The following is a 15813-nucleotide window of genomic DNA, read 5'->3' on the forward strand; positions in this document are numbered from 1 at the left end:
CCCTAAAAGGGCAAGGGGGGAGAAACAGGCCAAAGGGCTCCCGTCCCAGAAAACACCTGCCAGTGAGGAGTCATGTGCACCTAGGAGAAGGAGCAGAGAGGGTTTGGGGGCAATTTTATCAGCTCTGAGAAACACTGGCATGTCCACAAACGGCCCTGCCCCCCTGGATTTCTCCCACCCAGGCTTGGTACCTGTTTTTGATATGTTGACAGGGAGGCTGCAATGAAATATCCTTACCAAATCCATTCAAAATGTTCTGGGGGCTTTTAGGAGCAATGTCCCAGGATACCTTTCTAAGTATTAACAACCGTGCCATGTGGGACTCCATGCAATCAGCAGCACAAGTGGGCTGATGACTGGCCCTGGGCTCTCTAGCTTGTAGTGCTTCCTGCCGCTTGCACAGCATCCCGTAAGATGTATAAACCCATCATCCATGGTGCCTGCTATTGAGGTCAGCCATGCAGATCTGGAGTCCCTGGAAGCCTCTGACCAGCCCTAGGGCCATCCCAATTAGCAGTTCCAGAAGAAGTGGAAGGACACTCCCTCCGGGGGCCAGAGATGGCTGGAACGTGTTACACTTTTCAAATGTAATATGCTGTCTGTTCTCCCAGAATGGAAGGCCAAGAATTGCTGTGTCAGAGACTGAGGACTTCTCTTGGGCCAAGACCAGAATAAAGGGCTCCCCACCGTTCCTAGCCTTCCCCAACCAGAGCAAGGCCACTGGGAAGCGATATGGGCCAGGAAATCAGGACTAGGAAGGGAAGCCCCAGCTCTCCTCCACGAGGCTGTAAAGCCTTCTCAGCCTAGGGACAGATCCACATGGCCTTCTGGGGGTAAGCCTCCAGCACACACTGCCACAGACACCAGCCACACTCACCTGGACTCCACGTGACAAGGTCTCCACTTGCCAAAGTGCTGCCACAGAGTGTATGCTGCAGAATGGTGTGCAGCCTGGCCAGCTTGGACTCTGCTTCACAGCGGGCACTGCTGGTGAGGTGGCACTCCACAGCCAGTGCCTCTGCCCGGCTCTCTGTGCTACAAAGGCTAAGGCGCAGCTGAGACACCTCTGCCTCTTGCATCCGCAGCAAATCCCTCAAATGCCGCTCACTCGCTCGTGACTCCTCCAGATCCTGTGACAGCTGCTTCTCATGGGCCACTAAACCAGCCTCTTTCTCTAGCACTGCCTGCCTGAGTGAGTGGACCTGCAGAGAAGAGAAACACAGGCCCTCGTGGGCTCAGCACGACTACTGTGAGGGAAGGGAGGAAGAGAGAGTCTGACGGAGGAAGCTGCTTTTGAGCAGACACCTTCCTACAGCCAAAGGCACAAAACCGAGGAGATGCAGAGGTCAGACTGGAAATAAACTCCGGGACCTTCAGGGACCAAGAGCTCCCCACCCACAGGGAAACACCGATTACTGCTCCCCGCCCCACCATGCCCTTACCCTCAGAAAGAAACCAGAAAAAAAAACACATTGGGTGAAAGAGGCTCCGGAGGGGCAGCCAGTTATGCCATAGTGGAGGTGAACTACCCGACAAAAACATGGAGGCAGGAACAGCGCGATGGTCAGTCCCTCATTTTGTGTGTCTGGGACGCCAGGTGAACAGGCTGAGTTGGAAGCACCTCCCACCTTCCCAGCTCTGAGCTCCTTTCTGCCTCCCCGTAGCAGAGAGAGAAGTTGGTGCTTTGCAGGGCTAGGCACAGCCACCTGGAGCCAACAACTGCAACAGAGGCATTGAGATGCTCCATAGGAGTCTGCTGTTCTCTCTGGGGCTCATGATCTGCAATCAGGGGGTTAAGACATAGAGCGGGCAGAGACAGATCCAGGCTTCAGCACCATAGCTCCAAGGCTGCGAGCAGGTGAGAGGAGAAGAGGCAGTGTTACAGAAGTGGAAGCAGTGGAGGAGGAGACAGGGACATGTGTATAGTGGGTGGGGAGGGTGGGGCTGGTCTTGGGGAAGCCTGATGTGCTGCTGGGGAAGGGAATGCTGGTGTGCAGGGCACCTGGGTGTTGAGCTCCTGTATCTCTCCTCTGTGGTCAGAATGGAGCTGCTGAGCTTGGCAAATGGCTGAATGCAAGCTGATGATCTCACTCCGCTGGGCATCGTCTCTCTCCTGGAAGGTCCTGAGTCTCAGCTTCTTCCCCTCCAGGGCCAGAGTCAGGCTGAAAGAGAGAAGGGACTCAGTAATCCTGGCGGCTCAGTGCCTGGAGCGGGGAAGAGGCAACATTCTGATGGCAATGTGATGGGTGGGGGCTGTATAATCCTGGCAGCTCAGTGCCTGGAATGGGGGAGAGGTGATGCTCTGATGGCAATATGATGGGGCAGAGACAGCTCTGTGGCAAAGGCAGGGAGACTCTCTCTAAGCCTGGCGGGACCACAACAGGGGGGTTCCGTAAATCCAGTGGTGCCGCGACGGGAGGGGTAGAGGAGGGGTCTCCATAAACCCAGGGCTCTTTGCCATGTGGTTTAATATTTAACAAGCCCTCGTGAGTCAAGCCTGGCAGGAGACAAGGCCTGGCCCTTTCTTAACCCCACAGACACTCTGTTCATTCAGTCCCATGCTAGCACTGAAGTCTTGTCCCTGTATTAGCAGTCCCAAAGTATCTGCTGTTTTTAAAGTGGGAGAGATGATCTCATGAGAACGGCCATACTGGCTCAGACCAATGGTCCATGTAGCCCAGTATCCTGTCTTCTGACAGGAGCTAGTGACAGGTGCTTCAGAGGGAATAAACAGGAGAAATTATCAGGTGATCCAGCCCTGTCAGCCAGTCCCAGCTTCTGGCACTCAGAGGTTTATAGACATCCAGAGCATGGGGTTGAGTCCCTGATCATCTTGGCTAGTAGCCACTGATGGACCTATTCTCCAGGAACTTATCTCGTTCTTTTTTGAACTCAGTTATACTTCTGGCCTTCACAACATCCACTGGCAACAAGTTCTGCAGGTTGACTGTGTTGTGTGAAGTACTTCCTTTTGTTTGCTTTAAACCTGCTGCCTATTAATTTCATCAGGTGACTCCTGGTTTGTGTGTTATGTGAAGAGGTAAATAACACTTCCCTATTCACTTTCTCCATGCCGGTCATGAGGTTCTAGATCTCTATCATGTCTCCCTTAGCTTCCATATGAGGAGAGATTTAAAAGACTGGGGCTGTTCATCTTAGACAAGAGACAACTGTTTCATAAGCCTAATCATTTTGTTGTCCTTCTCTGTACCTTTTCCAATTCTAATATTCTTTTTAGATATAGGGTGACCAGAATTGTACTGATTTATATAGTGCCATTGTGATATTTACTGTCTTATTAACTATCTCTTTCCTAATGGTTCCTAACATTCTATTAGCTTTTTTGACTGCTGCTGCACATTGAGTGGATGTTTTCAGAGGATTACCCACAATGACTCTTTCTTGAGTAGTAACAGATAATTTAGACCCCATCATTTTGTATGTATAGCTGGGATTATGTTTTCCAATGTGCATTACTTTGCACTTATCAACACTGAATTTCAACTGCCATTTTGTTGCCCAGTCACACAGTTAGTGAGATTCCTTTGTAATTCTTCGCAGTCAGCTTTGGATTTAACTATCTTGAATAATTTTGTATCATTTGCAAATTTTGCACTGTTTACCCCTTTTTCCATAACATTTATGAATATGTTGAACAGCACAGGTCCCAGTACAGATCCTTGGGGGACCCCACTATTTATCTCTCTCCATTGTGAAAACTGATCATTTATTCCTACCCTTTGTTTCCTATCTTTTAACCAGTTACTGATCTATGAGAGGACCCTCCCGTCTTATCCCATGACTGCTTACTTTGCTTAAGAGCCTTTGGTAAGGGACCTTGTCAAAGGCTTTCTGAAAGTCTGGATCACCCTCATCTATGTTTGTTGATACCCTCAAAGAATTCTAAAGATTGGTGAGGCATGATTTCTCTTTACAAAAGCTGTGTTGACTCTTCCCTGACATATCGTATTAATCTATGTGTCTGATAATTGTGTTCTTTGTAACTGAGGTATTGTGGGAAGTAAAGTCCTTGTCCATCTTTCTACTGGTTTTCATGCCAGGGATCATTCTAACATCTAACTGGAATAAATATGGATCTTTATTGTCCTGTTTAGCTTTCTTTAGGACATTACTCTCTGCCTGGGTATTTCAGGGAGGAGATGATGTGATCAGACTGGTAAGTCTTAGTGAATTCCTGAATTTTCATACTTGAAAGCTGGGGTCTGTTGTTAGTAATCAGCAGCTCTGACATCCTAGGCTTCTCATTTTGATTGACATGGGTACCCATCATTCTACTGCTTGTGTTTACTAGTCCTAAATCTCCAGGAATTTAGAGTGAAAACCAACTAACACTAAACAAGTTTCTTTGTTTAATTCAAACAAGTCCCTCCTAGCCATTGCCATGGTCCCTCTGGGATTTCATGATCCTGCATACTCTGTGGTTGATGCTTTTTGGCAGTGACTACTGTATATACATCATACTGAGCTCTCATGTCTTTGATCTGAGCATTCACCCCAAGCCAGATACTGCAGAAGTGGGCTCAAAAAAACCCTCAATCTCAGCTGCTTCAAGACATGAATCCTAGATCACGACTGGTGTTGGTGATCTTACTGGTGCCCAGTGAAGACCGTCTGCTATCCACACTCAATTTACTTGGAGATCTCCTCTATGAAGATTCAGAATCGGACTCTGAATTCCAGGTGGTACTAATGATAGAGTTTTTTCTGGAAGTAACTCAGGTAAAATGAAGGTTTTCCCACACCTGCTTCACTAACTGGTAGAGGATAGGATGGAATGGCATAGATACCCTACCTATAGGAGCATCTTGTTCCAGGTGTTGGTGGAAAACAAACTTTGGTTTCCTGTGAAAAGGAGTCAAAGGAGAATGAATGGCCCTAGTTATTCTTTCAGTAAACTGGACAAAGGTTCATCCTCCTGTGGGGAATCACTGTCATCCTTCACACAGATTAGTCCTTGCCCAGAGACAAACTGCCAGCTAACATTCCTCAGAGGCACTGCAGATTGCTCTGCTGATCTGGGTGTGAAAGAGTCAGAGCCGCCTGGCCAGGCTTCAGCTCTGGCTGCATCTTGGCCAGCAGCTGTGACTGCACATGGGGAACTGGTATTGGGACCAGCTGAGAATGCATCCAGCACAAGGCTACAGGTTTGGCTCCAATGCCAACATAGCTGGAGATGCCACAGTTACAAGTTATCTGACACATTGGGGTGCACTTGGCAATTCAAAGAGAAACTGAGCAACAGATCCTATCTTGATGAAAGTCCACCACCATGGGGGATTCTGATGCAGTCATATTACCCAGAGAGGGTTCACTATTCTAAGTCTCTCGAGGCTGAAACTGCCAAGGTTTTCTGGGACTGTGAGCTGGATTTCTGAAAACTCTGAGATGAGCCAGGAGAGCTTTTTGGCACTCCCTCCAGGTTCTGAGAGTGTGGGATAACTATCTTGCACACAAGTCAATCACAGTCCTTTCTGTGCCCAAGACAGTTGTGTGTGCCCAGGAGGGGCATTGTATGGTCATTCCTAGGGCACTTCTTGAAGCACTGCTATGTATCCCATTCTCCATGTGCACAAGAAGAGATAACTAAGGAAAAATACAACACAAATGCAGCAATAAATGCAGCTGGAAAGAGAGAGGCCAGAGCAGATAAGTCAGACTGGAAGCCACAGCTTTGTGCTTGGGTGGGGCCAAGCAGCTGAGACCTACTACCTCAGTTAGCTCAATATGTTGGGATAAAATTCTTGTGTGCTAAGGGGAGCAGCCAAATGCTTCATTGACTCAGAGCTGGAGACAGGTGAGAAAAACTCAAACACTTCAGCTGTGCCAGCTACTCAGGCTCAGGGAGATTGACTCAGCTGCTGCAGGATATTGGGAAGTAGGGGATCAAGTCTTGGGAGCACCAACAAAGCCAGAGGCTCCAAACTTCGACAGCGGCCAGGACCTCCGTGGATGTTCCATACAATGCACTTAGACATTTGAACTGTCATTAAGGGCAACCAGCTGGGTAAAGGAATTGGCTAATCATGCTTACCTGTTAGAAATCCAGCAGTCTCCCAGCAGACAAACCAGGGCAAAGCCAGTACAACTGCAGCCATGTCCCTAAGGAGTGCCTTTGCTGACTGCTGTCAGAAGGAAACTGACAGTGCAGGCCAGGCACCCCAGTGAGACAATGTAACAGTAGGCTCCTAATTGCACCAACACCTCAGAGCTTTGGGATATGCTCCCAGATTAGCTTACATGTGCACAGACCTGAAAACAGGAATCAGTTAAGATGGGGAAAAAAATATCTAGTCCACATTACACTTGATTTCTGCCCACCTGGCTTTTTCACCCTCCAAGGCTCTGAGCGTGGCCTGGAGCTCTGTGTTCTGACGCTCTGCTTCCTCCCGTTGGCTCTTTTCCCCCTCCAGGACTCTGAGCGTGGCCTGGAGCTCTGTGTTCTGACGCTTCACCTCCTCCCATTGGCTCTTTTCCCGCTCCAGGACTGCGAGCGTGGCCTGGAGCTCTGTGTTCTGACGCTCCGTCTCCTCCCGTCGGCTCCTCTCCCCCTCTAGGTTTCTGAGCATGGCCCGGAGCTCTGTGTTCTGACACTCCACCTCCTCCCGTTGGCTCCTCTCCCCGTCCAGGGCTTTGAGTGTGGCCCGGAGCTCTGTATTCTGACACTCCGCTTCCTCCCGTCGGCTCCTCTCCCCCTCCAGATCTCTGAGCATGGCCTGGAGCTCTGTGTTCTGACGCTCCGCCTCCTCCCGTTGGCTTCTTTCCCCCTCCAAGTCTCCGAGCATGGCCCGGAGTTCTGTGTTCTGACGCTCCGCCTCCTCCCGTTGGCTTCTTTCCCCCTCCAGGTCTCTGAGTGTGGCCTGGAGCTCTGTATTCTGACGCTCCACCTCCTCCCGTCGGCTCCTCTCCCCTTCCAGGGCTCTGAGCGTGGCCCGGAGCTCTGTATTCTGACGCTTCACCTCCTCCCATCGGCTCCTCTCCCCTTCCAGGGCTCTGAGCGTAGCCTGGAGCTCTGTGTTCTGACGCTCCACCTCCTCCCGTCGGCTCCTCTCCCCTTCCAGGGCTCTGAGCGTGGCCTGGAGCTCTGTGTTCTGACGCTCCACCTCCTCCCGTCGGCTCCTCTCCCCTTCCAGGGCTCTGAGCGTGGCCTGGAGCTCTGTGTTCTGACGCTCCACCTCCTCCCGTCGGCTCCTCTCCCCTTCCAGGGCTCTGAGCGTGGCCCGGAGCTCTGTATTCTGACGCTCCACCTCCTCCCATCGGCTCCTCTCCCCCTCCAGGACTCCGAGCGTGGCCTGGAGCTCTGTGTTCTGACGCTCCACCTCCTCCCGTCGGCTCCTTTCCCCCTCCAGGGCTCTGAGCGTGGCCTGGAGCTCTGTGTTCTGACGCTCCACCTCCTCCCGTCGGCTCCTTTCCCCCTCCAGGGCTCTGAGCGTGGCCTGGAGCTCTGTGTTCTGACGCTCCGCCTCCTCCCATCGGCTCCTCTCCCCTTCCAGGGCTCTGAGCGTGGCCCGGAGCTCTGTGTTCTGACGCTCCACCTCCTCCCATCGGCTCCTTTCCCCCTCCAGGACTCCGAGCGTGGCCTGGAGCTCTGTGTTCTGATGCTTCACCTCCTCCCATCGGCTCTTTTCCCCCTCCAGGGCTCCAAGCGTGGCCCGGAGCTCTATGTTGTGACGCTCCACCTCCTCCCGTCGGCTCCTCTCCCCCTCTAGCATCTTCTGGATATGAGCAGCCTCCAGTATCTTCTGATTGGATAATTTTTGCACCTCATTCAATTGCCGCTGAGCCTCCAAGCCAATCTGTTGCCAGGAATCCTTGGTGACCACTAGCTCTTGCACCTGAAATATGAGAGAAGAATAGTAGAGAAGCCAGAGGTTAAAGCATGCAATAGCCTTTCTGTATCCTGTGGGGAAAGCAAACAAGCAAGTTAAAGCATCATCTGATCTTCAGAGTGCCAGGTTCAAATTGATGTTGCTCATATGTTTGGAGACCTAAGTGGAGTAGTTTGTTCAGCCAATCCCCCGTCACCCCCTGAAATAAAAGCACCAGCAGCAGGACAGATGGAGTTCTGCTACTGTGCAGCTAGGATCAGGAGCGAATGGCAGGATGACAGGCAGAGGGACTGTCCCTCCCAGCCAAGATCGGGATGGGATTGGAGTAAGCAGCAGAGTGACAGAGGAGAGGGACCGTCCCCATCAGCTGTGATCAGAGGTAAGCAGCCAGGCAACAGACAGAGGGACCACCTCCCCCCTCTGCCCAGCCAGGATCAGGGCTAAGTAGCAAGGTGAGGATCATATTGAGGGTGAGCGACAGGCAGGGGGACTGCCCCCTCCTGGGTGGAATCTCCATTGCACTGTGCCTGGGGCAGTCACCTGGTTTCGCAGGGTGTCTCGCTGAGTAAGGAGAACGTCTATTTCCTGTTTGAGGGTTTTGACCTCTTCCTGGTGCCTGCTCTCCACCGCCTCCATCTGATTCTGAGCTTCCTGGAGCTCAGCTTGCAGCCCCACCACGGTGTCCTGCAGCCAGGCCAAAGAGTGAGGCACTGAAAGCTGTGAAATATCAAATCCTGCTCCATCCTTTCTGTGCCCCAGAGTCCCGCTCACCAACTACATCTTTCTGCCTTTGCTCCGCCTGGGTGGTTGTGTGCACAAAACCCACCTTGCTGCTATCTTTGCCTCTAACCTATCTTTCCTTTTACTTACCAGGCTTCTGCCCAGGTGCAGCCCTCTCCTGGCTCCTCTTTTCTGCCCCAGTGCTTCTCTCCCAGCTCTGCACTGCCCTCCAGTCTCTGACTTGTCCCCATTCTTTCTCCTTTCACCCCTGTCTTTTTTCCGTCCTATGTGTTGGATTCTAACAGCCCGTTCCCTCCTCTCCACTGCTCCCTGCTGGTCAAGCCTACCTGCTCCTTCTGATGCTTCTTCACCTCTTGGCGAAGCTGCTCCAGCTGTTGACAGGCATCTGTCAATTCTTCCTGTGTTTGGAGCAGTGCCTCCAGCAAAGACTTCTTCTCCCTCTCTTTCTCTAGCAGCACCTGCACAAAGAGGAAAGGGGAGAGGGAAGGCTTAACCTTCACAGATATTATGAGTTTGCCAAATCCCAGAGGCTAGCACTCCCCACATAAACTAGCTATTTGTCTCCACAGTCAGTGTCCACTTCATCCGAGACCCAGGTTCTATGGTGAGACTGACAGTGAGAGAAATCCACTATTGATGGGCGTCTCCTCTTATGTGGTGCCAAATCACATGGCACCTCCCAATTGCCTTAGGTCAGCGCAAACATCTGCCTGACTCTGCTGGACCATCTTCAGTGAGGGCACCCCCAGCCTGCAGCTATGCTCCTCAGTTCTTCCCACGCAGCCAGCAGCAGCTCTTGTTTGTGCACACTGGGTTGCAGTAGCAGAGTGTCACGGTCTAAAGAGGACAGGAATCTTTGGCTCTCTTGGAAAGAGTAGGTGGCTAAATGAAAATATCCAGTAGGGCTTGGGAAATCTCTGAGGTGTCATGAGCACATTTTCATCTCTGAGATCTGGTGCAGTCACTCTGATGCTTGCCAGTGCATTGTAGGGATATTGCTGTGCCCAGGAACTCAGACAGAAGAGCAGGGCTTTGGGTGGCACACAATAAGGGCCCCTACTGTGGGGAGGATCTGGCAGGTGAATTTTGCATACTTAAGAAATGCAGCACATGGACAGCAAGTGGAACAGGAATGGACAACTTCCATGTAGGAAAACATCCCAGGGCAATTCTTTGAAATGGTTTACAAAAAGTTATGGAAATCCACAACTAAAAACTTCATCTAGCTGCACTCAAGGTTGTAAACATGGCTCAATAACTTCAGGGAAAGAGCCTTAAAGAATAATGAATTCTTAAAACACAAATGGTTGAACTGAGGAAAACTGCAAGTTAAGGAAAGACTTTTAATCCCCCAAAATCTGAGCTGTTGCAGATCCCAGTAACAGAACAAACATCTCAGATGCAAGTGGACCCCTGTACAGCTCATTAGCCAGCCTTCACCGACATTACTGGTGCAGGCCTGTGTGCATTCCTACTTCATGCAGTCTGAGAAAGAAAGCATACGAGCACTTCTTCAGTGCTGTCAGAAAAGCAGCAACAAAAGTCAGGACATGTGCCCAAGAAACCAGACTCCGCCATCTACCTCATTGTCATAAATATAAAGGGAAGGGTAAACACCTTTAAAATCCCTCCTGGCCAGAGGAAAAACCCTTTCACCTGTAAAGGGTTAAGAAGCCAGGATAACCTCGCTGGCACCTGACCAAAATGACCAATGAGGAGACAAGATACTTTCAAAGCTGGAGGGGGGGAAAAACAAAGGCTCTGTGTGTGTCTGTGTCATGCTTTTGCCAGGAACAGAAAGGAATGGAGTCTTAGAACTTAGTAAGTAATCTAGCTAGTTATGCGTTAGATTCTGTTTGTTTAAATGGCGGAGAAAATAAGCTGTGCTGAATGGAATGGATATTCCTGTTTTTGTGTCTTTTTGTAACTTAAGGTTTTGCCTAGAGGGATTCTCTATGTTTTGAATCTGATTACTCTGAATACCCTATAAGGTATTTACCATGCTGATTTTACAGAGGTGATTCTTTTACTTTTTTCTTCAATTAAAATTCTTCTTTTAAGAACCTGATTGCTTTTTCATAGTTCTTAAGATCCAAGGGTTTGGGTCTCTGTTCACTGATGCAAATTGGTGAGGATTTTTATCAAGCCTTCCCCAGGAAAGGGGGTGAATCATAGAATATCAGGGTTGGAAGGGACCTCAGGAGGTCATCTAGTCCAACCCCCTGCTCAAAGCAGGACCAAACCCCAATTAAATCATCCCAGCCAGGGATTTGTCAAGCCTGACCTTAAAAATATCTAAGGAAGGAGATTCCACCACCTCCCTAGGTAACACGTTCCAGTGTTTCACCACCCTCCTAGTGAAAAAGTTTTTTCTAATATCCAACCTAAACCTCCCCCACTGCAACTTGAGACCATTACTCCTTGTTCTGTCATCAGCTACCACTAAGAACAGTCTAGATCCATCCTCTTTGGAACCCGCTTTCAGGTAGTTGAAAGCAGCTATCAAATCCCCCCTCATTCTTCTCTTCCGCAGACTAAACAATCCCAGTTCCCTCAGCCTCTCCTCATAACTCATGTGTTCCAGTCCCCTAATCATTTTCCTTGCCCTCCGCTGGACTCTTTACAATTTTTCCACATCCTTCTTGTAGTGTGGGGCCCAAAACTGGACACAGTACTCCAGATGAGGTCTCACCAATGTCGAATAGAGGGGAATGATCACGTCCCTCGATCTGCTGGCAATGCCCCTACTTATACATCCCAAAATGCCATTGGCCTTCTTGCCAACAAGGGCACACTGTTGACTCATATCCAGCTTCTCGTCCACTGTAACCCCTAGGTCCTTTTCTGCAGAACTGCTGCATAGCCATTCGGTCCCTAGTCTGTAGCGGTGCATTGGATTCTTCCATGCTAAGTGCAGGGCTCTGCACTTGTCCTTGTTCAACCTCATCAAATTTCTTTTGCCCCAATCCTCTAATTTGTCTAGGGCCCTCTGTATCCTATCCCTAGCCTCCAGCGTATCTACCTCCCCTCCCAGTTTAGTGTCATCTGCAAACTTGCTGAGGGTGCAATCCACACCATCCTCCAGATCATTTATGAAGATATTGAACAAAACCGGCCCCAGGACCGACCCTTGGGGCACTCCACTTCATACCGGCTGCCAACTAGACATGGAGTCATTGATCACTACCCGTTGAGCCTGACAATCTAGCCAACTTTCTGGCCACCTTATAGTCCATTCATCCAGCCCATACTTCTTTAACTTGCTGGCAAGAATACTGTGGGAGACTGTGTCAAAAGCTTTGCTAAAGTCAAGGAACAACACGTCCACCACTTTCCCCTCATCCACAGAGCCAGTTATCTCATCATAGAAGGCAATTAGATTAGTCAGGCATAACTTGCCCTTAGTGAATCCATGCTGACTGTTCCTGAACACTTTCCTCTCCTGTAAGTGCTTCAGAATTGATTCCTTGAGGACCTGCTCCATGATTTTTCCAGGGACTGAGGTGAGGCTGACTGGCCTGTAGTTCCCAGGATTCTCCTTCTTCCCTTTTTTAAAGATGGGCACTACTTTAGCCTTTTTCCTATCATCCGGGACTTCCCCCGATTGCCATGAGTTTTCAAAGAAAATGGCGAATGGCTCTGCAATCACATCCACCAACTCCTTTAGCACTCTCAGATGCAGCGCATCCGGCCCCATGGACTTTTGCATGTCCAGCTTTTCTAAATAGTCCCGAACCACTTCTTTCTCCACAGAGGGCTGGTCACCTCCTCCCCATGCTGTGCTGTCCAGTGCAACAGTCTGGGAGCTGACCTTGTTCGTGAAGACAGAGGCAAAAAAAGGATTGAGTACATTAGCTTTTTCCACATCCTCTGTCACTGGGTTGCCTCTCTCATTCAGTAAGGGGCCCACACTTTCCTTGACTTTCTTCTTGTTGCTAACATACCTGAAGAAACCCTTCTTGTTACTCTTAACATCTCTTGCTAGCTGCAACTCCAGGTGTGATTTGGCCTTCCTGATTTCACTCCTGCATGCCCAAGCAATATTTTTATACTCTTCCCTGATCATTTGTCCAATCTTCCACTTCTTGTAAGCTTCTTTTTTGTGTTCAGGTTCAGCAAGGATTTCACTGTTAAGCCAAGCTGGTCGCCTGCCATATTTACTATTCTTTCTACACATCGGGATGGTTTGTCCCTGTAACCTCACTAAGGATTCTTTAAAATACAGCCAGCTCTCCTGGACTCCTTTCCCCCTCATGTTATTCTCCCAGGGGATCCTGCCCATCAGTTCCCTGAGGGAGTCAAAGTCTGCTTTTCTGAAGTCCAGGGTCTGTATTCTGTTGCTCTCCTTTCTTCCCTGTGTCAGGATCCTGAACTCGACCGTCTCATGGTCACTGCCTCCCAGGTTCCCGTCCACTTTAGCTTCCCCTACTAATTCTTCCTGGTTTGTGAGCAGCAGGTCAAGAAGAGCTCTGCCCCTAGTTGGTTCCTCCAGCACTTGCACCAGGAAATTGTCCCCTACATTTTCCAAAAACTTCCTGGATTTACCTGTGCAGACGCCATACCACGGCAAGCATGGAGCCCGCTCAGCTCACTGTCACCGTATGTCTCCTGGGTGCTGGCAGACGCGGTACTGCATTGCTACACAGCAGCACCAACCCATTGCCTTGTGGCAGCAGACGGTACAATAGGACTGGTAGCCATTATCGTCATGTCCGAGGTGCTCCTGGCCGTGTCGGTCAGGAGCGCCTGGGCAGACATGGGTGCAGGGACTACATTAGGAGTGACTCGACCAGGTCACTCTCTTTAGTCCTGCAGGCAGTCCTATTGTACCATCTTATGGGGAGCAGGCAGGAAATATGGATGGCTAGCAGTCCTATTGTACCATCTTTTGCTGGGCAGGCAGGAAATATGGATGGCTAGCAGTCCTATTGTACCATCTTCTGCCGAGCAGCCAAGAGATGTGGATGGCTTGCAGTCCTTCTGCACCATCTGCTGCCAGCCAAAGATCCACTTCCTGGACACTACAGTGCTAATAAGCGATGGTCACATAAACACCACCCTATACCGGAAACCTACTGACCGCTATTCCTACCTACATGCCTCCAGCTTTCATCCAGACCACACCACACGATCCACTGTCTACAGCCAAGCTCTACGATACAACCGCATTTGCTCCAACCCCTCAGACAGAGACAAACACCTACAAGATCTCTATCAAGCATTCTTAAAACTACAATACCCACCTGCTGAAGTGAAGAAACAGATTGACAGAGCCAAAAGAGTACCCAGAAGTCACCTACTATAGGACAGGCCCAACAAAGAAAATAGCAGAACGCCACTAGCCATCACCTTCAGCCCCCAACTAAAACCTCTCCAACGCACCATCAAGGATCTACAACCTATCCTGAAGGATGACCCATCACTCTCACAGATCTTGGGAGACAGGCCAGTCCTTGCTTACAGACAGCCCCCCAACCTGAAGCAAATACTCACCAGCAACCACACACCACACAACAGAACCACTAACCCAGGAACCTATCCTTGCAACAAAGCCCATTGCCAACTGTGTCCACATATCTATTCAGGGGACACCATCACAGGGCCTAATCACATCGGCCACACTATCAGAGGCTCGTCCACCTGCGCATCTACCAATGTGATATATGTCGTCATGTGCCAGCAATGCCTCTCTGCCATGTACATTGATCAAACTGGACAGTCTCTACGTAAAAGAATAGGCTTGAATAAAGACTGGGAGTGGATGGGTCATTACACAAAGTAAAACTATTTCCCCATATGTATTCCCCCCTCGCCCCCCAATGTTCCTCAGATGTTCTTGTCAACTGCTGGAAATGGCTCACCTTGATTATCACTACAAAAGGTTTTTCCCCCCTGCTCTCCTGCTGGTAATAGCTCACCTTAAGTGATCACTCTCATTACAGCGTGTATGGTAACACCCATTGTTCCATGTTCTCTGTGTACATAAAATCTCCCCACTGTATTTTCCACTGAATGCATCCGATGAAGTGAGCTGTAGCTCACGAAAGCTTATGCTCAAATAAATTTGTTAGTCTCTAAGGTGCCACAAGTACTTCTTTTCTTTTTAAAAGAAATGAGAAAGTCTACCTCCATGTGAGCAGAATCATTACAGACACCAGCATAAAAAAACCACACAAACCCACACCTACCAAAACAAGACACTCCACTGCACACAATTCTCTCTCAGAGAGAGGATGAGAGAACAAACAACAAGCGACAGATGTATAGTCACATTGCTTAATGCACTACTGGAAGGTATTCAGATATCACAGAGATAAGTGTGGTACAAAACCCTATATAGAAGACAATAGCATCACAAAGACTGAAAACTCCAAGTAACACTGGGCTGATGCCAAAGCATAATCAGTATGGAGTGAATCATGTTAGCAGCTATACATACAGGTCTGAAATAATATATAAGGACCATCATTTTCAAACTTAGAGGCCTAAAATTAGCCGTCTCAATAAGTGGCCTGATTTTCAGAGATGCTGAGCACGTGTAGCTCCTATTTATGTCAATGGGCACTACAGGAGCTCAATGACCTTTGGTGCCTATACATGAATGTTAAGGGACTTATTCCTTCACCCACTTACTTCCCTGGTCCTTCTCGCATGAACAGAGAGCAACAATACCCGAAGTCCAAAGGTGCAAACAATTCGATGTTTATTGGGGTGAACTTCCAGCAAGCATGATTCCAGTTTCCTTCCTTAGTGTCCTCCTTCCCAGCTCTGACACCACAGAGTCCTTGTTCCCATTCCTGCCCTTAGCCAAACATGATTTCCTTACCCCCATTCCCTGTTCCCATTTCCCCCTTTAGTAAAACATGATTCCAATTTCCTTACCCCCATTCCCTGTTCCCATCTCCCCCACCCACACACCCACCCCCTCACTTCCTGATTGACTGCAGACTATATAGTAAAACTTGAGTTCTGCTTAGCCAAACCTTAACCAATCATTTTCCTGAAATTTAACTAACCAATCCTAACATATTGTAACATGATTATGTAACCAATTATATCCCACCATCTTAATTAGTTTATACCCAGCAAAATTAATTATACAGCAGACAGGAACAATCACAGAACCAGACAGAGATTATACAGACAAACAATAGCAAAGTGGGAACTATAATGACAAAACAATACAGAAGTGAGGATTTCACATCCCAGCTGTTGATAAGTGAGT

The 15813-nt window shown here is 49.2% G+C and overlaps 1 protein-coding gene across 14 annotated transcripts in view; it reads right to left on the reverse strand.

The window, feature by feature from the left end:
- Window positions 1–15813, reverse strand: part of CEP250 (centrosomal protein 250) — a 121387-nt gene that overhangs the window by 22100 nt on the left and 83474 nt on the right. For 12 of the 14 annotated variants that reach the window (XM_073310071.2, XM_073310062.2, XM_073310065.2 and 9 more), the window contains 5 exons: window positions 8915–9046; window positions 8388–8531; window positions 6340–7853; window positions 2003–2162; window positions 878–1202 (listed from right to left, as the gene is read on the reverse strand). In XM_073310071.2, coding sequence (XP_073166172.1) covers window positions 878–1202; window positions 2003–2162; window positions 6340–7853; window positions 8388–8531; window positions 8915–9046 — 2275 coding nt within the window. The remainder of the gene's footprint in view (window positions 1–877; window positions 1203–2002; window positions 2163–6339; window positions 7854–8387; window positions 8532–8914; window positions 9047–15813) is intronic. The other 2 variants (XM_073310067.2, XM_073310072.2) reach the window with 2 other exon arrangements.

This window comes from Lepidochelys kempii, chromosome 13 (genome assembly GCF_965140285.1).
Source record: "Lepidochelys kempii isolate rLepKem1 chromosome 13, rLepKem1.hap1, whole genome shotgun sequence".
Taxonomy (NCBI): domain Eukaryota; kingdom Metazoa; phylum Chordata; order Testudines; family Cheloniidae; genus Lepidochelys; species Lepidochelys kempii.